The sequence below is a fragment of the Camelus ferus genome, chromosome 35 (genome assembly GCF_009834535.1).
Source record: "Camelus ferus isolate YT-003-E chromosome 35, BCGSAC_Cfer_1.0, whole genome shotgun sequence".
Lineage (NCBI taxonomy): Eukaryota > Metazoa > Chordata > Mammalia > Artiodactyla > Camelidae > Camelus > Camelus ferus.
Window position 1 is genome coordinate 237,677 of NC_045730.1, and position 25,380 is coordinate 263,056.

The following is a 25,380-nucleotide window of genomic DNA, read 5'->3' on the forward strand; positions in this document are numbered from 1 at the left end:
TCAAAACCAAGACGGTCACAGGGTAACTCTGATGGCAGTGGTGACACCAGCTCTGTCAGTTACGGAGCAGGTGGACGGGCTACCTGCTTATTAAACATCAGGTCACATAGTTCTCACACTGGGTCATCCTTTCCCCTGGACAGATAGGGAAACTGAGGTGCGGAGCAACTTGGGCAGCAGACGATTCTTGGGCACAGGTGACCTGCCTAGAGCTACAAGCTACAGAAGGAGGGACCGAGTTCCAGCCAGGGTGCGCGTGCCACGCTCTCTCTCCGACGCCAGCCGGCTCCGGAGTACGCGTGCGGGCTGTGCTTGTGTCTCACTGACCAGCATCCAGATGGTCACAGGAAAAGAAGCAGGCTGGGCTGGAGCCCCAGCTTCTGCCTGTGCGATGCCTGCATGCTCTTATTCTAATAAATTCTGGCTTTTCAGGAAATAACAAATCCCACTTTCCATATTTATGTTCCTATCACTCACATAAAACTACTAGAATTTTTTCCTTCAGAAGAGATACTTTCAGCATAAGAAACTCAAAAAGAAAAGTGGGTGAGTGGACATTATCATGTATAAATCAGACACAGCGAGTGTCTCGGCAGCTACACCACACATTTCCTGAGCTCTGAGCATGTCGTAAGTAATAAGGTCACCCCTCCATCAAAGGTGCCTACAGCTCTGAATGGTCATCACTGCCCAAGTGACACTGGCGACAGCGAGACACATTCCCCACAGCTCGTGCTGAAGTTTCGGCCAAGGGGAAACCGTGTGAGGTACTTCTCCCCTGCAGCGTAAGGAACAGCAGATTACTGACATGTTCATTTACCGATGACTCACAGGCAATAAAAACAAGAACGTGGCAGTCAAACCAGATGTACGGGAGAGTGACCCACGTGCAAGACGTCAGCAGCACTGCTGTGCATCTTCAGTGCAACTTGGGGAGAAAGGCCCTTGCAGCCACAACCTCAGAGTGCGTGCCCAAGACTCAGGCGAGGAGCTACTGACTCACCGGTTTGCTGTGCTTCTGGGAGTTGTGTCAGCTGACAACTTAACACTTCTAACAATGGCGGCTTTTCTTTATAACGGGGGAGGAAGGGGCTTCCTCAGGACGCAGCGCACACAGGTCAGAACTCTAACCCCAACACTGAGCACATTCAAAGGTAAACAAGACACAGCGGGGCAGGCACCACACTTACTGTTAGGATTCCATGCCAGAGCCCAACGTCTTTCTTGAAATCCAACACATTCACAATCGTTTCAGCTATACAAATAAAAAGAGTCAAAGATTTTTACTTACAAAAGATGAGCGCAGACCAAAGGACAAAGAAAACCCAGCACCACATCAGCGGGAAATAATGGGTCTTAGGAAAATACCATTTCACCCTGTCTTTGCATAAATGCCACAGCCTCCCATCAGAGCCGTTTAAAAACGCTGGCCTGGCTGGAAAGTGCTTCCAGGTGAAATTCTGACACGTAACCTAACAGCAACGGCTCGTCACACCATCACTTAAACACCTTGCTCCTTCTCTTTTTGTATATTTGCTTTCCTCCTCCCTGCCCGTTCTTTTTTAAAAGATTCTTTTCATTTCCATCACACGTGCAGGAAGGAGAAGGAAACGCTGAGTACTTGCAGGAACTGGTGATTTCCAGCAAACACTCACCAGAACGCTCACCAAAGCTTCAGTCCCGAGTGCCTCACACCCCTCGAAGAGAGATGTTCAGAACACACAGCCTGTGTCCTATTTTATGTGAGGTTTTTTAAAGTGGAGAAACGGAGTAAATACATGTATCTTTCCTCCCCCCGCCCTTCAAGAGCAACAGCCCTGGATCTTCAAGAAATTAGGGCAAGGAATACAGGTCGTGAGCTTACAAGAAAAGCTGGGGCTAAAACTGAATACACTGACACAAGGGTGTGATGATTAGAGGAGACGTGTCTCGACGTGTTGAAAGCATCTGGGAAACTAGTCCAGAGAAAAACATCAGGAGAACATCTCTGCGAGACAAGTGAACTGTCCCTAAAAGGGGAGACGACAGAGGGATGGAGGGAGCGAGAGAACGAGAACAGCAAAAAGGGGAAGCCTCTCCTTCCACAGCGTGTGACAGATGCCACACCAGCTTCCTCCGCACCGCAAAGCTTCCAGCACGGTGGGCGCCTGCGACGTGGCTCAGGCGGCACCCTGATCCCAGACGCTCCAGCAGAAGGAGCGGAGGGCACATGGCCTGACCCTTCCTTCCATGAGCCCGTCAGCGTTGTCAACCTGGTTACCTCTGGTCACCCTAGCTCTGGGCCCGCAGGACCATCCCAAACAGGGCAAAAAAAGCACATCAAGAAACCAGTTCTCTGACCGTGGAACCCAGCCCCAGAATCCCCGAGTCAGCTGGTAGAGGGCGGTGGCTGAAGCGTGGGCACTTTTTTTAAAACTCCCGAAGACATTCTGACCTGCACCCAGGCATTAACACATACCAATGGTGTCAACTATCTGTTAGAACCTCAACTGTTTTCTCCCAAATCCCCACACTGAAGCCCCAACCCCAAGTATGACTGTGTCTGGAGATGGGGCTCTAAGGAAAGAATTAAAGTCACAGGGTGGGGGCTGATCCAAGAGGACCAGGGTCCTTCCAAGAAGAGGCGCAGACATCAGAGCTCTCTGCGCACACACACAGCAGAGGCCGTGTGAGGACACAGCGAGGAGGCACTGTCTGCAGACCAGGAACCAACCCTCCAGCACTGGATCTCGGACTTCGGCCTCCAGACTGTGAAACAGCCGTGTCGGTTGTTTAAGCCCTGGTCTGCAGTGTCCGTTACCCACCAGAGCAAAGATGCTAGCTGAATAATCCGACAAACTGACTTTCCACGCAGCCGGGTGCAAACTCATCACAACTCCCCATTTGTAACCAGTGGGAACAATGCACATCTCACGGGGCTAGGGGTAAGGGTCCCACAGGAAGGGTCCGCCCGTACCTTCCGTGTAGCCACAGGCCTGGGTGAGGGCCTGGCAGTGGGTGAGAAGCGCGATCCTGGTCACAGTCACCCCAAGCACGCTTCCGTCCTTGCACGTCTTGTACTGCAACGAGAAGATGGTGGCAGTGGTGTCCAGGGGTGAAGCAAGGGCTCACACCACCGGTGACCCCGGGCCCTGACCTGTAAGAGTACTTGTTGCTCAGTTCCTCAACCTCATCCAGACCCAGCAACTCACCTCGATATACGCAGTGTCATTATTTGCATCCTTAATGTGCGGGAACCAATCTCGAGGAGGTTTAGAGAGATGTTTTGACTCTGTGACAAACCATAAGAGCTTTGGCCAACCTTGGGAATAAAGGACAAACTCCTGTTAGACGAGCATCTCCAGAAGACAGGTGTGACCACCACCTTCCTGCTGGCTGCCTGCTTTACAATGCATAGCCAGGCTGACCCCCGGGGTTTCCACTGAGCCTAAAGACCATGCCCAAGGGACGCAGCCCCGGCAGCGGGATCTCAGGGCTCGGGTTGAACGCATGCAGGATGCTGGCAGAGAACTCGTGTGGGGGCGGGGGGCGCGGGGCCGAGGCTCACCTTTGAACTGTGGGATCTCCCCGGTCGGGCTTTTTGGCAGCCCTTTGTGGCAGGCATCGCTCGTCAAGGCTACCGTCACCCCACAGCTTCCCAGCAAGAACCCGATCTGCTGGCTGCCTGCGTCCTGGGAGGGCAGCAAGGGGGGAAGGGTAACAAGCAGCAGTGGTGTTGCTCTCCCAGCAAACCCGGCTTGCTCTTAGGCCCTGGGATGGCACAAACCTCCCTGACGACAGGGATGCACCTGCAAGCCGCGTGACCTGCATGAACAGGGCACTAGCTTAGCCCTGGCTCCTCATCTGTGCCATGAGGGTGAAGCACAGCCATCTCCTGAGCCTGCTGGGAGGGACACGCCAGGAGAGCCCACAAGGTGCGCGGTACGGGCTGGTGCTCCCTCCAGCTGTGCGAGACTATGACTGCGGGACAGAGAGGGTCCAAGAACACACCTCTGCACCCCAGAAAGTCTTTGACCCCATCTGGCCTGGTGGGCTGGACACCCACGTGGACCACAGACATGAAGAGCATGCCCATCCTGTGGAGTGAGGGCTCTGGGGCACGAGCCTTGGGGTCTCTGCGTGACCAGCATGGCTCGGGGCGGGTGCTGTGGGAACCGAGTGTGCTGGGGCTGATGGAGCCCAGCTGCCCACAAGCCAGCTCAACACACTCTCCTCGCTCCCAGCACTCCCAGCGGCTAGGAGTCAGAGAATAAGATGAAGCAGGAAGCAGCCAGCACTCCTAGAACAGAGACGTCAGGACTCTGAGCTGACACCGTCTTCCCTCTCACGTGAGAAGGCGGTTCTCACCTGCGTAAAACCGGCAGCCTCAGCATCAACTGCTCGTCCAAGGGGCTGCTTCACACCAGTCTCACCGAACATTTAAAAGCTATGTCTCTCCACGTGGAATTATCACAGCCAGCCTCCCACGCCCTTGCAGCCCTGGCACTCGGTGGGCGGGGACTGTTCCACTTCCAGGGCCCCTGGAGGACTTTTCCTTCAAGCAGTGCTTTTTCAGTCACTCCAGCGTGAATTTGGAAATCACATCGCCAAAAGCCATGACCTCGAAAAGGGGCAGGGAGACAAGTTCTGAAGCCAGGGTCAGCGGCAGGAGGGCGTTCCTCCGTGAGTGTGAATTTCCGGGACAGTCAAGGAAAGACCTCTCGGAGTGGCTCAGGAGAGGGAGCACAGGGGCGAATGCCAGGGCTCACATGGAGGCCTGCTGTCCCCTGGGCCTGTCTTCCTAATGTCTGCCCTAAAGACTCTCAGTTACAGAGGAAGGGACGAGAGCGGTGGCACCCAGACCCGGAGGTTCTGGGAACCTCATCTTCCACGCCTGCTCCTCCCCGTCCTCTTGGTCTGGAAACTCCCAGTTGGAGCCCCAGTCAGTCACCAGCTTTGCAGAAACAGCCCCACCCACCCACCCCGTCGGGCTAAGATGAGACCCCGCACCGGCTCTCAGAGTGGCCAGAGTGTCTCCTGCCTGTGCTGGGGTCCCTGAAATTAAACCCAGCTTGACCCCAGAGCCTGCAGCAGAGCCCCCTGTCCCAAAAGGGACCTGGGGACAGGGCCCTGAGCCACGATACGCGAGGGCCCATGCCACCGTCAGAAAGACTCCCTCCTGGGAAGAACAGGAGCAGCCCCTCCCGGCTGGAGCTCTCGGGCCCTGACACTTCCCCCTGCGTTTCCTGGGCGCCTTTCCCAGGAATGGCTTGTTTCTGGCCTGGGCTGGGGGCTGGCCCGGGCTGGGGGCTGGCCCTTCCTCTGAAGAGCTGAGCCATCAAGGACCACAAGTTCTCACGAAGGACTCTTTTGTTGTTCACAAAGAGCTGGACCACACCTGAGTTCAAAGCCTTCTTTCTCTTCCAATCGTTCTCCAGTACAGGAGCTGCGTCAGTAGGTCCCTTGCCAGGCAGTCTCTCTGCACCCGCAGGCTCTGCAGGTAACTTCTGGGGCACTCCACTGTCACCCCTGCCCCCGGCTCCATCTCAGTCTCCCAGACAGAAAGCATCAATCCTACTGTGAAAAGGATTCTCTCCCTAATAAACGTGAGGTGAGTTCATGGACAGTCTCGGTCAAGAACTTGTGGCCCCACAACTACCAACTGGTGCTCGCTCAGTTTTGACCCCTGTCCGCCCAGATCCCCGACCTATCAGCTGGCATCCTCAGGGGGTGGGGGAAGACAGAAACACAGAGACGAAACGGAGAGCTGAACTCCAGACGCACTGCCCTGCAGGGTCCGCACAGGGCAGGCCGGAGACCAGTCAGTCTGAAGATCACTATGGTCACATAGCCAAGTGGATCAAAGAAATCTGACACCAGGAATTTTCTTTATCAATACCAACACAAGCATGCCATTAATGTATTTTTTGCCAACTAACTTAAACTTTTATTTATAATGGAAATTTCCAAGCACACACAAAGGTAGAGAAAAGGAGAAAGAATCCTATATACCCATCATTGGCTTCAATAGTGATCAACGTCTGGCACACCTGGTCTCCTCTCTTACCCCAAACACAGGCACACATGCAGACCGGAGACTTCTAAGATGAATCCCACAAGCGCATCAGCTGGGCGGACCTTCCCCTCCGGCTGCCCCGTTCCCTTCCCTCCCCACTGACTCCCTCTGATTTCCTGCAGGAAAACGCGCTCCTCAGGGAGGGCTCATGGGCTGCTTCTCGTGAGGTTGTAAGTATGGAACAAGACGTCACTGTTCCTCCCTCCAGAGATGTTCCACTCCAACAGGGTATGTGAAACCCTTATTAAAGCAAACAAGTGGGCCGTGTGCTAGAATCTAGGGAAGACGGTCTCCATCGGTGCAGGACGGTAAGCCTCCCGGAGGCGGTGCCTCTCGCAGGAGACTCCCCCGAGCAGAGGCGTCCTGCTGCTCCAGCTACACAGAGGCCAGCGCTGATGGGCCAGGCCCTGCCCAGCTGGACGACTGTGGCCTCAGGGCCCCTGTGTCTCCAGTCCTACTGCACTCAGAATACGCACAACCGCAGCCCCTGACGGCCTTGCTCCTCCCCGGGGGGTGGGGGCAGAGGGAAATCTGCTTGGCCAGCTCAAGAGGACTGGCCGGCCCTGTCCAGATCTGCCCATCACGGCACTGACGTCTGCAGGCACCTCTCGGCCCTGTCCACTACACGGCTCAACTGTTGGAGGAACCCTGACTTCTCCTGCTGTGAACTCCTCTCCTCTCACCCCAAGAATCAGAACAGGGAAGAAATACATGTACGTGGGGCTGGAGACTTCGGTGAGGGTCATTAAGCGACAGTTAGGACTTGGAAAATTTGGTTAATTTTAGGCCCTTTATTTTGAGACAGGCCTGTTGGGCACAGGACAGGCGGACAGAGGAGCCATAAACTTCACCTGTGCTCACGTGCACACCTTAGCCCATGCTGAACGGCACTCACCCCCACGGATTCTTGTATTTAAAAATATGAAAAGTTTTCTAAGAACGGACGTCGTCTCTGACGCCACTTCTAAGGACGGACGTCGTCTCTGACGCCACTTCTAAGGACGGACGTCGTCTCTGACGCCACTTCTAAGGACGGACGTCGTCTCTGACGCCATTCCTAAGGACGGACGTCGTCTCTGAGTCTCTGACGCCACTTCTAAGGACGGACGTCGTCTCTGACGCCACTTCTAAGGACGGACGTCGTCTCTGACGCCATTCCTAAGGACGGACGTCGTCTCTGACGCCACTTCTAAGGACGGACGTCGTCTCTGACGCCACAGACCGAGGCCTGAGAACCTGGCGCCTCTCGCTCTGTCCCAGCACAACGTCAGGGAGAGGGGGCCGGGGGGAACCGCCGTTTCTTCCAAGAGGGGTTTTTTGGTCCTGAGGTCCAGAGTGACACAGTGAAGGTGTGAGCGGACCTGGGAGGAGAATGAGACAGAGCCAGCTGGCAGGGCACAGCCTGGGATGCCAGAGACGGCTGGCAGGCAAGTCTCAGAAGCCTAGGAAGCGCCGGTGAGACACACCGGGCCTGCCCCCAGGACGCCAGGCAGGTGAGGTGCTGGAGGCAAAGCTCACAGATACCAGCGCTTACCCCTCAGGGCACTGGAGGGGCTCTGGGGTCCAGGGCTGCAGGGCTCACTCTCCCTGCTTCGGGGGCCACCCACAGCCCCGCCTGATACTTGCATACGCCCTAGGAGGCCAAGCAGGGTATGTGCAGATTTCGTACCCAGGAAACTGATACAGCAACCGTTCCCCAACCACTTTCTACAGGAAAGTGGCAGTGGGAGGCATGCCATTCACAAGGACAAAGACACACGCACTGTTGTGCAGGATGTGCACAAAGTTCGTTCCTGACACTGCCTATACTGTAACAGCAAGATTAGTGATTTATTCTAGTTACAGAATAAGATCTGACAAATCACAGGTGAGCCTGGGACTTGACGATGTCTGAACACCTGAACAAATGCAACAACCGTCACCCCTGAAATAAAAGTAAGTGAAAAATCCCTCGTTTACCCAGGTTTCAGTGGCGTGACATGGAGGAACGAGATCCTGGAACCCGTGCTCACTGGCGGATCACTCAGCTCAGCAAGGCAGGCCCACCTCTGCTCGCCTGGCAGCTGAGCTACGCCATGGTGTCAGTGCTGCCCCTCTGCTGAGAACCAGTGAGACACCCTAGGTGTCTGACCCCACGACAGAATGTTCCGGCACAGCCGAGCGGACATCCAGTTCTTTACCTTTCGCGTGAGGGGCACTTCGATGGGCACGGGAACAACTTCGGCCAGCAGGCAGCCATAGAAAGCCACCATGGAGGCTGCGGGGTCGTTGTTGGGGAATACCAGCGCCACCTGGAGCGACAAAGCAAGAGGGATTAACCACGGACACGGTGCCACTGGAACAAAAATTAGGGTCATTGATAAAATACATGTTTTAGTAAGTAGCAGATGCTCCTCCTCTGACTTATGTGGGAGGCACACACCTCACCCAGGGTCATCTCTGACACACATCAGGCCACGACCGCCCTTGCTGTTTGCAGGTGATCCTCCAGAATGACACATATTTTCACAGATAAAACTACCCTGCTGCACACACTTGGTTTTTCGCTGTTCCCACTGGGCGCTGTGTGTGTCCTTGCACTTCCACAGAGCCTTGGCAATCATGACAGAATGCCGCACACTTTCTTATTGATGTGGGGGCTGGTAGCTGACTCTACTCTGATCCCCAAGCCTTGGTTTTCTTACCTGAAAAGCGAGAATACTGGTAGAACCTACATCCTAGTGTTGCAGTAAAGGTCCAACGAGAAAATGTGTGTAAGAGCTCATGCCACGCCTGGCATACAGCACGCAGCCGTGAACCCCACCGCCGGCACGGCTCAGCCTCTTGGCGCTGACAGGTGGGGCTTGTCAGCCTGCGTCCGCAGCACCCTGGCTTCCTGCCCTACCAGCGGAGGCTTCAGTCAACACCTGCCCTTGCATCTTCCAGCCGGGCATCACCTCTCCAGCTCAGCTCTGAAGAATGAGTACTCATGGAGTTCTAAAAGGTTCATTTAAATTACCATCCAAATAACCAAGTAATGGATAGTATGATTTTTTAAATGTTGTCTGTAAGTCCTTAAGAATATCTTAATGAAGAACAATTTTCCATCAGATGGTTTAAATTCCTTCTTCCTTGTATGAACTGTTTCTCATTTCCTTGGCCTATGTATTTGCTCGTGCTTTGACATTTCCCCTAAAATCTGGGTGAATTTTAAATATATTTCATAGTATTAACTCTTACATTTGATGCAAAGACTTCTTGATATGTTTTCTGTTTCACCTTGTGCATCCAGTGTCATATGTAAATTTGTCAAGCTTTTCCTTTATGTTGTCACCTACTGTTTGGCGAATACTTTATCCAATTTAAGTCACGTGGCACTCACACTGGTGTCCGCAGCGGAGCTACCGTAACTCAGGTCCACTTGCTATCCTGCCACCCCACGCTCCTGCCGGAGCAGTCCCTCCAGCTCTCCAGCTTTAGAAGCACCCTCCGGGAAGTAAGAGCAGCCCTGCTTCCAGATTCCCCCCGAAGCTCTGCAGGCCTGCTGCTCCTCTCACACGGGCTCCTCCCACGTGCCGCTGTGGATCAGCGTTCCTCTTCCGTGTTGATCGTTAAGTACATAAATCCCATGATTTAGCATATGCATAACATTTTTACATTACTTTATTCAGGAATTTACTCCATTTTTTTCTTTAAATATGCCCTAACTAGACGTTATTAACCTTGTCACGAACAGTTGGGTAAGACATCCTCATCACCTCAACATCTAAATATGCAGGTTGCATAAAGGACTCAGATGGCAGCTGAGGACAGAGTGACTGTGTCTCAAACTGGGCCCTGTTGGTGCCTTACCAAAACAAGATAGTTGGTGGAAACAAAATTAAGTCTGGGATCACGTGAAGATTGTCTTTCGACGTGGCACTCCCGTTTACTCAAATCAGCTAAAGGAGAGAGAAATGAAACTGGGAGGCCAACAAGAAGCCGTTCAGCACTACTGCAGAATTTTGAGAAACCCTGTGTCGATTCTGAAAAAGCCTTTAGGTATTTGACCCTATTCATTACTTTCATATTCTTGACAGCATGTAATGTACAATTTTATACTCTGCTTTTATTCACTTAAATATAACATTTCATTGTGTTTTAACCCAACTCTGCAAGGCTCAGTGATGTGGCTTTATTAGCATGAACCTGAGTGATCAAGCAGTGGGAATTTTAAATCCTGCCTCAAGTTGCCCTTCTTTTAAGCAGAACTGGGCTAGGAGCCCAAGTGGAATCTCCTCTTGGAAATAGATTGACCCGTGCACTGTCTGGCTCTTGATGAAGACGCCTGCCTGCAGGATGGATGTTCTGGGAGGGCTAACAAGTCAGTAGTTAACTAGTCCTCTGTTGGCCATCAGTTTTGGATGGAACTGCAACATCTTCTGCATTTTCTCAGTGCCTTCTGTTTTGGTCTGCTTCAGGGAAGGAAGATCTGCAGCAGTGGTGCCCTGGCCCCTCACAGACATTTGATTGCATATTGTGGCTTCATCAGATCCAGATTTAAAAGCAAAGCTGTCAGGTCTCCAGCCACCAGTTGAAGGGAGAGCACCTGAGGCCAGTGCAAACTCAGATCATCTTTTAAATAACTGGTTGTGGTTCATATGCATAGACAGACAAATACATCTTTTCATTCTTCCTTGAAAGTCCTACTATTCATCCTATTCGTAACTGGCTTATCTCACTGAGCATGTCCCCAGGGTCCACCCACGTTATAGCCAGTGTCAGAGTCTCCTTTCTTTTTAAAGCTGAGTAATGCCACACCACATGAACACACCACACACCATGTTCTGCTTGTCCATTCATCTGTCCATGGAGGGCTGGTTGCTTCCACATTTTGATTTTTGTGAACAGTGCTGCATGGCCATTGTTGCAGACATACCTGTTCAAGTCCCTGCTTTCAATTCTTCTGATATTGAAGTAGAATTGTTTGATCAAATGTTTACTTTTTTAAGACACCATCACACTGTTTTCCACTGTGGCTACACCTGTAATTCCTACCAGCAATGCACAAGGGTTCCAATGTCTTCACATTCTTGCCAATACTTCTTAGTTTGTTTTTTGATAGTAGCCATCCTAGTGGGTATGACGTGTTATCTCACTGTGGTTTTGATACACATTTCCCTAATGATTAGTGATGTTGAGCACCTTTTCATGGGCTTATTTAGCTATTTGTCAATCTTCCCTGTGAAAAGATCTATTCAAGTCCTTTGCCCATTTTTTAAATGTTTTTTTTCTTTTTGGTTCTTGTTGAGTTGTGGAAGTTCTTTATATATTCTGGATACTAATCCTTTATTACATATATAATTTGCAAACATTTTCTCCCATTCTGTATGTTGCCTTTTCATTCTCAACAGTGGTCTGTGGTGCAAAAAAAGGTTTTAATTTTGATTTAAGTCCAATTTATCAATTTTGTTTGTTCCCTGTCCTTTTGGTAGTCATATCCAAGAAATCAATGCCAAATCCAATGTTAAGAAACTTTTCCCCTATATTTTATTCTAGGAGTTTAGGTCTTTGATCCATTTTGAGTTAATTTTTTTATATATGGTATAAAGATTCAATTTTGTTCTTCTGCTTGTGGAAATCCAATTTTCCCAGCACCATCTGTTGAGCAGACTATCCTTTTCTCCCATATTAATGTCTTAGCATCCTTCCTGAAAGCCACGTGTAGATTTATTTCTGGGCTCTCTACTCCTTTGGTCTAGGTCTGTCTTTGTATAAATACCACACTGTTATGATTACTGTGACTTTATAGTAAGTTGCATAATGAGGAAGTGTGAGACCGACAATTGACTTAAAAGCCAGAGGTCAAACTTGTTCATGAAAAAATCAGAAAGAACTATAGCCCACCACAGAACCCTGGGGCTGCAGTTATCTTATTAAAAATTCCCCATAATGGGCCCATGTCTTTACAACATTTCTTAAGTAAATCGCAGCTTGTGCTCTTGTTGGTTTATGGTGCACTACAAAGACATTTTTATGAAATTCATTTGGAGTCCTTCGGGGGCAGGCAGGATAACCCAGTCTTGGGGAATCTAAGGTACACAGCAACATATGGGGGAAAAAAATCACTACAATTAAGGCAATAAAACTGGGTCCTACACCCAGATCACATCTAAATCAGGTATAAAGCTTGCAAGATTATTAATTGCTCTGGGGTGTAACATTAAAAAAGAAATACTAGTATCTGTTCTCAGTAACTTAGCAGATTACAATGAGAAAAAAATTCTGCTTTTCAGTGAAAGACAGTGGCCTGTATCAAGAAATTTAGCCAAATGGGAAAGGGAAGTATCAGCAGAGCTACCCGAGCTATCAGTTTCACTAACACTAAGAAGTTCTAAACGCATTGCCCTGCCTGTTCAGCGAGACAGCGCAGCACATTTCCAACTAGGAGACCATGTACCTCTGGGGTTAGGAACACAGGCTTTGGGTTCATACAGAAATGGCTGCGAGCGCTGGCCACACCACTTACTAGGTATGTACCTCTATCTGATACGATTCCTAAACTCTCTAGTTCTAGGGTCCTCATGGATAAAATGTGAGAAATACTACAGTTAAGCTCACTGAGTCACTGTGAAGATTAAACGTCACACTGCATAACTGCTCCTGGTTCATAGTAAATGTCAAGAAAGCCTGATTTAGTAGTGTGAGTATTAGAAGACACTGAACTCTGCAACTTTAAAACAGTAGGTGTCTTCTCCACATAAGGCCGTGTATCTTGTAGACACGATAATTTAAACTGCACTTACCCTATCTCCAGGTCGCACCATAGGTTCTTGTTTTGTACCTAATTTGTGCAGAATGTTGTAAGCAACCTTCATGCTTCTTGTCCACAGTTTGCCTGTCAATACAAATGATAAAGACACGACTAATTGGACATATGCACTCTCTGTTATGTACCTGTGTGCACATTAGCCTATTAGAGAGTATTATATTTTTTCATTTTAAGTCTTCAAGTTATTCTGAGTCCCTGGAATCAAGATGGGAAGCAAAGCCAGAAATTTTGACTCATAAAATCTGAGAAGCCTGAACACTGGAATAAGGTCCTAAACACAGAGACTCCTAGGGGGCTAAGAAGGTACAGCAAACCACAGAAACATTCGCTGCCATCACAGACGCAGTGGGGGGTTTCTCGGGAGTTCAGTCGGGCAGGGACCACGGCAACAGTGAGTCACTACCACTGCACGTTGTGCACAACAACACGTACTCCTCTGCTGACGGGTCCTGCCCTGCATGACTGCAGTGAACGCGAAGGGCACTTAGGACAGGCTCGGTCCCTTGTGCTCCCCAAGCCCTGACTTTCTCAACTTCAACTTTTCCTAACTTCAGAGTTCTAGGATTTTTTTTAGTGGAATCCTTAAATTTAGATAAAGATTATGGTAAAAATTTTGAGTTTCCCATTTCTGTCCATGAGATGCTTAGGGTCCCATTTCTGTCCACGTGCCTCCTGGACCCACACCCACCAAAAGGCAGGACTACATATTTTAACGTAACGCCGGGCTCTTGACTTCCACTGATAATGGAGAAATCGAATTCTTTCCTATCTGCAGTTAGAAGAGTATTATTGTCAAAAAAAAAACAAAACTGAAAGTTAGAAATCGGTAATCTCACCTCATACATGCAGATACAATTGGGGCCATTTTGGTCTTTTAGTTATGAAGCTGGTTTCCTTGCAAAACTGCAGCAGGGAGTGTGAAAATGACCTGCCAATCTGCTTTTTCGATGGCCCCTTATCCACAGAGCAAAGAATAAGGAATCTCTCTTGGTACAGTTAACTATTTCCAAAAGTTTACAGACTACATTAATAGTACTGAATAAAGAATTAAAGGAAAGCTTATTTCTCTTGCTTTCTGAAAAAGCACTTTGGAACAGATTTTTTTCTGAGTGATGTAGGTCAATGAGTTCTGATATATTTTAACTACCGACCTTTCTTGAAAGCATTTAATGTTAAGACTATCACAATACCGTCCAAGAGGTAAAATCCAACATCTTACCAGAGTTACAATCTAATTTTTTGTATCACTCTCTGGATTTTATTCAAAAACATTTAATAAATAGCTTTTCATGCAAACCGAACAATTTCCCAAAAATATTTCCTTTCAGATTCCATTTATTTCCTTCCTGGAAACACAGGGCAGAGCAAATATGAAAGTGGCAGTTGTGTGCAGGCCCAAGGAGACACAAGGCGGATGACTCCCCAGGAAGGAGACCTGAGGCGGTGACCCACAGGAAGGAGACCTGAGGCAGGTGACCCCACAGGAAGGAGACAGGAGGTGGGTGACCCCACAGGAAAGAGACCTGAGGCAGGTGACCCCACAGGAAGGAGACAGGAGGTGGGTGACCCCACAGGAAAGAGACCTGAGGCAGGTGACCCCACAGGAAGGAGACGTGAGGCGGGCGACCCCACAGGAAGGAGACGTGAGGCGGGCGACCCCACAGGAAGGAGACGTGAGGCGGGCGACCCCACAGGAAGGAGACGTGAGGCGGGTGACCCCACAGGAAAGAGACCTGAGGCAGGTGACCCCACAGGAAGGAGACAGGAGGTGGGTGACCCCACAGGAAGGAGACGTGAGGCGGGCAACCCCACAGGAAGGAGACCTGAGGCGGGTGACCCCACAGGAAAGAGACCTGAGGCAGGTGACCCCACAGGAAGGAGACGTGAGGCGGGCGACCCCACAGGAAGGAGACCTGAGGCGGGTGACCCCACAGGAAGGAGACGTGAGGCAGGTGACGCACAGGAAGGAGACAGGAGGTGGTTGACCCCACAGGAAGGAGATACGAGGCGGAGGACCACCAGGATTACCGTAAGTGAGGATGTACAGGGGCTTCCCGTTCGTGTCCATTGTGGTCAAGCATGGGGCCTTCGGAGAGATGGTCCCCCACCGCTGTAACGCAGCTTCTAAGGATGGGGGCCAGTTTGTAACCACACCCAGCTGCTCCCCACGCATCGCCAACATCTGGGCTCCCTCCGGCTTTGGCTGGTTTGGATCTGGCTGTTGAACTAAATACATTTGAACACAAAAGTTTTTCAAGAAAAATACATCCGTATTAGCACAATCACTTTTTTATCCTTTTTAAAGAAGCTAGGAGACTTATACTTAAGGTATAAAAAATTTATTAGTGGGCAGAAAACATGCACATGTGCTTTCCTGGATTACAGCTATGACCTACATACAAGCCTCATGGATGTAACAAAAGCAATTAGTTCTTATAATTTCCAAGGCAATGTCTGGATGGGGAACTTAGGGAGACCCGAGTGCACTTATAAATTGACAAGTAAAGCTATGCATTTTAACATGCCTGGAGTCTAGGACTGCAATAGCCACATTTAATACATCAATTATCAACATAGTAATTTTAGATTCCAAAAGGCTCAAAACTCACTGAATTTTATTTTGCCCTTAAATACTGAGATATAAATAAATTTGCTGTAACTACTATGAATAACTGGCACAGTGCATATTTTCTTCAATAAAATGAAAATAAATGCCTTCAATAAAAAACAATTTGTCCCACTCTTTAGATAGGTGAGAATCTGAGATTACTCTTCTGACTTCTGGGGAAGGTTTCTCTCATGATTCATGACTGAAAGTTTTCCTGGCTGGCTAGAAAATCAACTATGTCTTACTTACTTGTGGTATAAAGAACAAGAAAGTAAAGACTTTGGGTTTGACACGATAAGCAGTACTTTGATTCAACTTTAAGTTGTTTGTGTTAAAAGGCTCATGAGTGTTCAGGGGTTGAGACACTAGTTTCTGAATCTGTAAAGAGAGTCAGAAAGGCTGCCAGCTCACCTCACATCCCTCTTAAGCTTGTCAGAGAGAAGGTGCCGCTGTGAGCTAAGGTTTCATGATTTACTTGCGTTCCTATAACATCGTGGCATCCTTACAAAGAGGCCTGGCTCATGGGACAAAATCACATTCTGCTGAGGGTGACACACCAATGGTCCATTTGGGAAAATACCCAACTGTGCGGGGACTGAGCACAGGACAAGGGGGGACAAAGGGCCTTGGGGAACAGTACCTACAATCTCTAGATAGTATTTCTTCTTCTAGCGAACACCATGATTATTGTTCTTAAGAAGTAAAAACGGGGTCACAGAAACGCTGGGCAAAGAGGGTAGGACCGAGCTCTCTCACCTTCGAGCAGTTCTTCAAAGTCATCAACGAAGAATTCCCGTAATGGTGGTCGTTTGGGTCTTTTGAGGGTATTGACAAGCTGTTGGATTTTTGCTGATACCCGGCTACTTACTGGCACTCCTGAAAAACAGAACCATGGGGCAGATGGTCTGACTGCCAGCACATCCCAGCGTGAATGAACAGTCACAGTAGTACCAGCCGTCACACCTGCACGCTCGCCCCATCTCAGCGTCACCTAAGACGACGGCTGCTCTGAGAGAGCACTCCGAGCATCCCGCAGGCGGGCAGGCCCAGTGCGTGACCTTGCTGGGAAGCCTCGAGAGAGGGCAGAAGAGTAGCAGAAATGATTCTCTTTCACACCCTGTCAGTTGTCCTCCTCTGGTGACACTGGGAAGAGCCCCAGATCGCAGACTGGGCTCCGGGTTACCTCTGTTCTAAAACAGGATCTTACATCTCTGCATTCATAGTGTCTTGGGTTTCCCTCTGTCTACAGGGATCAGAGAGCTGATAGAGCAGCAAGACCCTCCCCAAATCCCAGTCTCTCCTGAGACCACCTGTGCTCAGCCCCTAGCTGCCGCCCCCGCACTTCCTGATGAAAGCAAGGCGACTGGGGTCCCCAAGTGCCACCAGGAGGCCCTGTCCTCCTGCAGGTGATGGCCGGGTCAGATCCCCCATGTGTCTCTCAGCCACATTCTTCACAGTGAACATTTAGGCAATGCATTCTAGAAGCACAGCAGTTAAAAGTCCCTAAGTATAATATCTGTAATAACACAGAACTAACACATATTTATCCACGTGTTCTAAGAAAAATAAACCCCATTTTATAACAATACACTTCTTACAACAATAAATGTGACATTGTTTAGAAAAATGAATAAGTGAAATGATCACTGAGAAAGGCATGAAGTTTAAAATTTTCAAATGAGTATCTCAAATGAGTGAACAAAAGGAGCATCAAGATGCTGAATCCCTCACTGGATCAAATGCACCCTACGTGGGCAAATCTCACTCCTGCTGAAAGGCGCTAGGTACCCTACACCTGGTGACTTTGGGTTTGGAAACCTTGCAGCTCACAGCCTGCAGAGCCACGACCCACGGGGTCTCTTCTGCAGTGACCCAGGTGGAGCCCTTTTCTGCAAGGCACAGTGTCACAGAAGCAGGACTCAGCTTTTGGAATGAATGCAACAGGATTCAAGGAAATTTTTCTATCAAATAAAAACCATTTTATTGGGTAGTCTCAAAATACCCTATGGGCACTTTCAGAATTGAGACATTAAATATTTTAGTCTTAAAAATATATAAAAATAGACAACCCAGAATTCTTAATATCTGAACACATTATTTCCCCATTAAACAGTCTCACTCAATTTGGTTCAGATGACTCAGAGATCATTTCACAGGGCCACCGGTCCTCCAGCTCAGTTTAGACAGAAACGAATCATCGCAGGACCCAGCCCAGGGTTTCTGACACGTTAGGTCTGAGGTGTGGCCCAGAATCTAACAAGTTCCCCACGTGGTTCCGATACGAGGCCATCGCACCACTGGACTGGACAACATGCGAATTTACCTGGGCGAGCAGGTGAAGATGATGAACTTCAAAGATAACAAAGTTACTAAACGGTGATGACAACAGTAATGACCAGCTCAGCAAACAATGAATTTAATACAGAACTAAATCAAACGCTGAAACTGAGAGCATTTCAGGGAAACCAATCATATGGAAACTGGAGGGACTTCAAATGTACTGATGGAGAACCCAGGACAGGCACCTCTGCGCTCTGCCCACATGCAGCGGCGTCTGCCTGAGAGGCTGGTCCAGGCCTCATCACCTCTGCATCACAGTGGCATGGATGGCACGCTAGGCTATTTCGGTCGTCTTCCAAGAAAACAACATTTTATGTCATCGGGTTCTAGTCTAAGCTTCATGACCCTGGGAGATTAAGGAAAGCATAATAAAGCATGAGGTTCAAGTTCAAGTCCATTACTTTAGGTTGGGTAATAGAAACAGCCACTGTAGTCACAGCAGACATATTAAGAGCAAAGTTTTGAGGAATAACAGAGAACCCTAATGGGTGTATTTATCAAACCACTGAGACTTTGACCCTCTTTCTTTCCAAGTTTGAAGCATCACTGCCTGTCTCTGTCGATTATTTCGGTTGCATTTAAGCTCTATCTTGCCCTTCCAAGTAACTGTTCACAGTCTTAACATTTGCACAAATTTCGTAACTGTGGAACCAACATGAGTCATTCATTAGGGAAAAAACCCAGCAGAATCCTGTAAAATCTTTTTCTTCTCATGACTAACGTCCTATGACGTGGACACTTTTCCTACAAGGAGTAACTCTTGGCCCATGTGGAGACAGTCCGCACTTCCTGTGACTGTGTCCCCTTCTAGGGAGGCTCCTAAGGACCCTGAGGAGCTAATGAGCCAACGGTGCCCCAGAGGCACTGTGGCGGTGCTCACGATGGTGGAGGGAGCACTCGTAGGAAGACATACCGTCGCCGGTCTCCATGAGCTCAGCGTTGCCATACTTCGGGGCTGTCCTGGATGTCGTGGAGCCCTGCGGCCTTTCTACTGGTACCGCGTGTTCTGAGGTGTAAGTGGTTACGTCAGGGGGCGCAGAGTGATTTTCTGTGAAAAAGCAAACAGTCCGTTTTCTGATTATCATGACAGAGTTACTCTGAAGGCTATAAGCAAGCAACAGAGGTTTCAAAACTGCCACATCCTAAGAAGCCAAGATTGTGAATCACAGACGACCACAGAAGTCTCAGCATGGCACCAAGGCGCTGCACGCCAGAGACTGACACAACGCTGTAAACTGACTGCACTTTAGTAAAGTACAAAGTAAATTCAAAAAGAGGGTCTTTATAATAACTTCTACTACTCAACACGGAACAAAGTTAAGTAAAGCTTCAGACATAGTATCATAACAGAAGTCGTAACAATGAATCACTGCAGCATAATTAAAACAATGTCTTCAAGCGGCCAGTGGAAAAAGAGATATTGCAAGTTACGTGTTTGTTCACCAAAGAGTAACCTTGTCTGTCACAGAGGCAGTCAGGAGCTCAAGCTTTAGAGGCAGAGAGCCTGGGGTTTGAATCCCAGTTCTGCAAAATTGTTAAGATCTTGGGAAGTGTCTTGACCGCTCTCTGCCTCAATCTCTTCATCCATCAAATGGGAACAATAGTGACTACTTTCTTGTAAGGTAGATAAAATGAGTTAACATATGTAAAGTTGGAGCATTTCTTAATGGAAGCTGAACACGCAGGAATAGAACTAGTCTATCACCTGTTTCAGCACGAATAACACTTAACTGTCCAGTCGTCCCCAAAACACCTGCTTACACCCAGTGGGTGTGGGTGCCGCGCTCTGCACAATGAGACGCGCAGCAGTCCTTCCCCACAACACTCCTTGACGATAAAGTTAAGCACTTAAACGGTTAAACAGGAAGAGCACGCTTCTGTGTGTATTAAATAAGGCACTAAGGAAAGTATGTCAAGTGAGACTACCGATGGCACTTTCTATGTACTAAGCTCTAATAACAGGTAGTACACTGCTAGTTTTGGCTTGTTAATCCTTGCTAGACAGCAAGCTGTCGAGATCCCACAGTTCCACGCGACAGAAGCACATTACCTTGTGCTGAAAGGGGAGCAGGCACTGGAGGCCTTTTTCCTCTGAACGCTGGCCCCCTCAGCACTCCACACGATGGCTGTTCTAAGCTGTCATCAAGGAAAAGGACAAGAGGAGGGAACACAGGGACCTCGTGTAAAGGACACGTTTATGGGCTGTGCTGAACAAGAAGCCAGAGGGTCGCCCTGCTGACTCTGCTGGGAACCCGCACGTCAGGGACTCAAATTTTAGTCATTGTGCAAATGTCTGGAAACGACCTGGAGAAGGCCCATGGGTACTAAGTTTAGGCTGAAAATAATTTTAACAAGTAGGCGGGCTGGCAAGTACGGAATCTGCCAGGAGACAAGACTGCCTTCCGTGGCAGTGAGCCCGCGTGTGCTGAGGGGCCCACACGAAGGAGACGTGAGGCCGCAGAAGAGCAGTCGGTGATCCCAGGCAAGTTTCAAACACAGCAACCCAGCGTGACCAGCGCATCCCGGGTGCTTGGACTCGGGAGTCCCCTGACGCCAGGCACCCTGATCAGCAGGTGTGTGAAAATGTGCACAGGCTGCGGCCGTCAGTGCTGAGGGGGCCAGTTGGTCCTCAGACCCAACGCTCAGAGCTCATCACCGGGGGCAGTTCCCTGTCCTGTGAAAGGAGGTGATGATGGGAAAGTGGCAATTACGCAGATAAACAGACACTGGCATTGCTGTCACTAGGCACAAAGATGTGCGAGGAGAGAATACAGGCCTGGGCCGCTCTCCACACGAGAAGCTATCTTTCCAGGTCTGAACTGCAGATCTCTGTAAAGATAACAACCCAAACACGGCCCATCAGTGGGGAGTCAAGGTCCCCACCTCACATCTCCTTTTCCAACAGTGTCCAGCCTGCTATGGAGAGAACTGTGTCCCCTCACAATTCACATGTTGCAGTCCTAGCCCCAGGCTCTCAGAAGGTGACTGTGTTTGGAGATGGGGTCTTTAAAGATTAAGGCAATTAAGGTAAAGCGAGGTCATTAGGACGGGCCCTACTTCTACCTGCTGGTGTCCTTAGAAGAAATGAGGACACAGACACGCACAGAGGAGACGGCCATCTACACGCCCAGGAGAGAGGCCACAGAAGAAATGGCCGACACCGTGCTCTCAGACTTCCGGCCTCCAGAACTGTGAGCCAATAAATGTGTGTTGTGTAAGCTGTGTTTAAGGTGCTTTGTTAAGGCAGCCTGAGCGAACTGACACATACCCTTAGGGGCAATTTCTTAGCTCTTAACCCAGAAAAAGAGCACCTGTCGGAGGGAGGAGGGCGAGGCTGGGACTCTATCAGACCACTGAGGGAAGAGCAAGAGGGAGAGAAGAGGACCTCGCAAATCACCTCTCTAATCCAGTTTCAGGCGCTGAATCCATCCACTTCATCACCCTACCAGTGCTTTCACCTAACATTTTGCTGCGTGTTTCAAAATAATCTAAGTCTCCAGGGCTGAGCAGCAACTCACTGGGGGCTCATATTTCAAATGAAAACATAATAATGCCAACGCATGACAAGCAAAACGTCAGATCAGTCACACAAAACCAGGGCAGCTAACACACCCGCTCGCAGCGTCTCTTCTGTTCCACTCAGATTTACTTGTATTTGTGCTGCGCTGGAGCCACGTCGACGGCGAGTCTGTGTTGGGTGGCAGAAGTACTGCGGTGTTTCTACTCTGAAGTTGGGAAGAATAGTAATTCCAACATATCTGGTAATTAACAAATAGGAACAGTGACGGCTGGGTGACTTCAAAGTGCTCTCCCAGCTTATTTATATGCCAGCCCGCCCCTCAGACTCCCTGTGTATGTTGTCACTACAGGACTACAAACCCAGCAGCTAGCTGGCCTCTGTCGGAAGTCCCACGGCACCGGTACACGGTGCCCCGTCTCACTCCAAGCATTTAACTCAGTTACCTGTCTGTGGGAGTATTTAAAGGACATCTGCATGTAGCAGATGTTCAAGAAACACCTGTTGATGGGTAAGGAAAAAGTGGGGTGGGGCTGGCGGTGCAGGTTCAAGGTCTAAGTGCTCACCAGTCCCAGGGCCGAGGCCAGCCAGGCCCACACGCACCAGGAACATTCTGAAGATACCTTCTGAGCCAGGGGACCCACTGTCCCTTAGATCAATTTCCCAGTGCTTTTAAAATCAACAAAAGAAGGGCAGCGTCCTTCCGGCCACCTGTCAAGTGTCACCTCCACTGTGACCGCCCCTGAGCTACTGGTGACACCTTTGCATCTGCTCCCACGTGGGTGGGTCCCATCTCATCCACCCCTGCATGGCTTTTGCTCCCAGCAGCTGACATGGGATCCTTAAGAATCGGGAATAAAGGCACAGGGTCTTGGCGCCATCAGTACCAGGGGTCCCACTCATGCACCGCACCCCGCCCACTCTGCGTTTTGGTCTGTTACTCTTATCTTCGATCTGCCCCTTGCTGACAGCTGTTTCCGGCCATGATCGTTTCAGGACACTGGCTGGTCTCCCTGCTCAACTCTGCCTTGGAAATTCCTATGCTTCCCTGAACTAACCCTTCCTAGACCCCTGCTCTTGGGGGCGTCCGCTCAGTCCAGGCCTGCTGTGTCTCACGCAGACGCTGGCGGTGCACAACACACAGCAAGCGCTGGAGTTGCGTGTGCCGAGCAAGCTCTGGAGGAGCAATTCAAAGAATGAACACGTTAGAGAGCACCTGACGACTACAGGTAACATGCTTCTGTTCCAGCGCTGTTCCAGCTTTCTTTAATTCCAGCTGTACAACGGGGAATCTCGGGGTCAGTGATCACAGAGACCCTACTTTTCACAGCCTGTTATTATTAGTCCCCAAATGACTTAAATGGAGAGAAGGCAAACAGGAAATCTGGTTTTCACGTGAAGAAAGCAATGTGCTCATGGTGGGCTGATGGTGGCTGAGGAGGGACGTGCTCACAGGAACCCAGCCTTCCACACGCCAGCAAGGGCCCACCCAAGGCTCCCAGTCAACCCGACCTCCACTGTCGGAGCAGAAACTGACACAGGCCCTCAGACCACCCGCCCGCCGAGCTTCCTCGACGATGGGGCTGCACCCTCCACGCAGCAGCGGCAAACTGGGCTCCTCAATGAAAACGGGGAGGTGACACAACGCTGAGGGAGGGAGGAGCCTCACAAAGCAAGACCGCTCAGGTCCGCCCAGCCCACCTCCCACGCGCGGCTCGCCAGACGAGCTGGGCCTCCCGCCTCGGCGTCACCAGGACCGTCTCCCCTCATGGCTCCAAGAGGGAAGCGCTGCTGGAGTCTCCCCCAGAAGTGACGTGCGACGATGCTGGAGTGAGGGTCTATCTTGTAAGTGTTTGTAATCACTCAGGGAGAGAGTCGCACAGCCCGTCACCTGTGAAAGTGGGAGTGGGAGTGCGCAGCGCTGCTAATGGCGACGCACAGCTGCTCTTCAGGTTTGCCGGCAACCGTGTGCAGACCAAACCTGGAGATGGTTGCGCGGGCCGGCTGGCTCTACGTTCAAACATCTCTCCGGCCGAAGCTCTGAGAGGTTGACTTGAGCAGGATTACACGGGTCTCAGACCTGGAACTGCCTCCCTCCCACATTTATGCCACAAAAATCCCATAAAGGTGGATGGTGACCATCAGACGATCTCCGGACGTTCCAGTATCAGAATAGGAACCTCCAGCTGCAGACAACAGCATCCTGGTTTTCATGTCCACAAACTCCAGTTCATGACGAAGGGCTTTAATCTTCACAGGCCTGCACAGACCAGACTCAGCGGACTGTGACAGGGACGCTGAAGTTTTTATTGCTTATGCAAAGTCTAACTGCCCTTTGGTCTGAAAAGATCTCTGTTTTTAACAAGCAGGGCCAAGGTGGACCAAAGGCGCCAAGGAGGGAGTGAAACTGGAGTGTCTCAAGCAGGAAGGAGTCCTCCATCGGGCAGGTCTGTGTGTGCTTCCTGCTGACCGCTCACTGGCCAGGTGCCCTGGGCATCACCTCCACCTTCTGAAGGCACAAGAATGCCGCGAACTTCTCACCATGGCCGAGGGCACAAGTGACACCGCGCCCTGACACCCTGCAGCGTGGGGACCCCTTCCTCTCCCGAGTTCCAGGAAAGAATCTGTGAAACTCACAGCATAAAGCGTGAAGGACTGTGTCGCTACTTTCTGAGTCAAGTGCGCTTGAACACTGGGAAAAAGGAGGACTGAACAGGCGTCTCTCTGTTGTGTGCACCAAGGTGCTGCAGCCCAACGAAGTCTCCTGCAGCACGGGACAAACACCATGCCCGATGTCAAGGTACTTGAGGGCGCAGAAATCATTACTTTGATTCTAAGTATGAAATCCCAATTAGCAAAATCAGTTTTGAGCAGCAAAAATTCCGAAGCAGTTTTTGGGAAAAGAGGAGCAGATCTGTCCTCTAATAGCAAGAAGGTACAGGACATCGTGAAACGGACAGATACGAGGCTGGAAGGGGCTGCAGCAGTCCCGGTGGGAGGTGACGTGCCTGGACCCAGGAGCAGTGATGGAGGGGAAGAAGGCTTGCAAGACACATGGCAGCCACAAGCCCAGAACAGGGACGTGGCTGGTAGGTGGGAGCAAAAGCCAAGGATGGCTGAGGGCTCCTCATCAGATGAGCTGACCTCAGGGTATGGGGGGCTGATGTGCGGGAGCAGGAAGCAGTCTGAAGCGTGGACTGGTGAAAACAGGGCAGACCTGGAAGCCATGAAAGAGCAGGCAGCCCTGAAACCTGGGGGCGTGGATGAGACCAGCAAGCAGAGACGGTGGGGGCAGGAGCCACCAGAAGGAGAGGGCAGGACCCGGGGGCAGGGGGATCAGGCTGTGGGGCAGGCAGGGGGTCCAAAGCTCCGGTTCACCAATGGGGGAATGAAGACACAAAAGAGAAAACAGGTGAGCTAGCAGATGCAGGAGGAGCTGGGACCCAGGATGAGGATGAAGAGATGAACCCTGGAAAAGGAGCTTTCTTCTCTGGAGAAGAAAGCAGCACAACATGAATGGAGAGAGACGCGGAAACATCTGAGTCAGACAAGGATCGGTGGTCAGAGACATCTGAAGAGCGGACGGGAAAGACCCACGGGCGCTCATCCAGCTTCAGCTGAGTGCACCCGTGCAGCCCTCGGCTGTCCTACCAACCAACCAAGACGAGGCAGGGTTCCAAGCCAGACGGAGACCTAACCAGACATTCCCAGTCACGCCGGCCGATGAGAAAGCCAGGCTCCTCCGAGTACTGAAATCACCCAAGGAGCCCGAAGAAACGCGCAGGAATTCATGGACGAGTCTCCAGTCGACCTCGTGTTGTCAAATACACTTTTTCCCACTTACTTTCTCAGTAGTGTGGCTTCACACTCTCTAGAAAATGAGACGGCAAACTGTGGATCATGGGGTGGCCTGCTACCTGCTTTGATACAGTTCTGCCGGTGCACAGCCAAGCCCCCTGCTCACTGTCTACAGCTGCTCTTGGCTAGAAAGCAGAGCTACAAAGCCTAAAATATTCTCTGGCCTTCACTGAAGAAATTGACCCACCCTGCCTTAAGAATTATGAAGCTCT

The 25,380-nt window shown here is 50.2% G+C and overlaps 1 protein-coding gene across 1 annotated transcript in view; it reads right to left on the reverse strand.

Moving 5' to 3' along the window:
- The window catches only part of DIP2C (disco interacting protein 2 homolog C), a 247,211-nt gene that overhangs the window by 66,806 nt on the left and 155,025 nt on the right, over nt 1-25,380 (reverse strand). Inside the window, 9 exon segments of the mRNA XM_032474107.1 lie at nt 1,191-1,255; nt 2,957-3,059; nt 3,192-3,301; nt 3,548-3,671; nt 8,236-8,346; nt 12,820-12,911; nt 14,874-15,071; nt 16,210-16,329; nt 18,707-18,841. Of these exon segments, the coding sequence (XP_032329998.1) occupies nt 1,191-1,255; nt 2,957-3,059; nt 3,192-3,301; nt 3,548-3,671; nt 8,236-8,346; nt 12,820-12,911; nt 14,874-15,071; nt 16,210-16,329; nt 18,707-18,841 (1,058 nt within the window).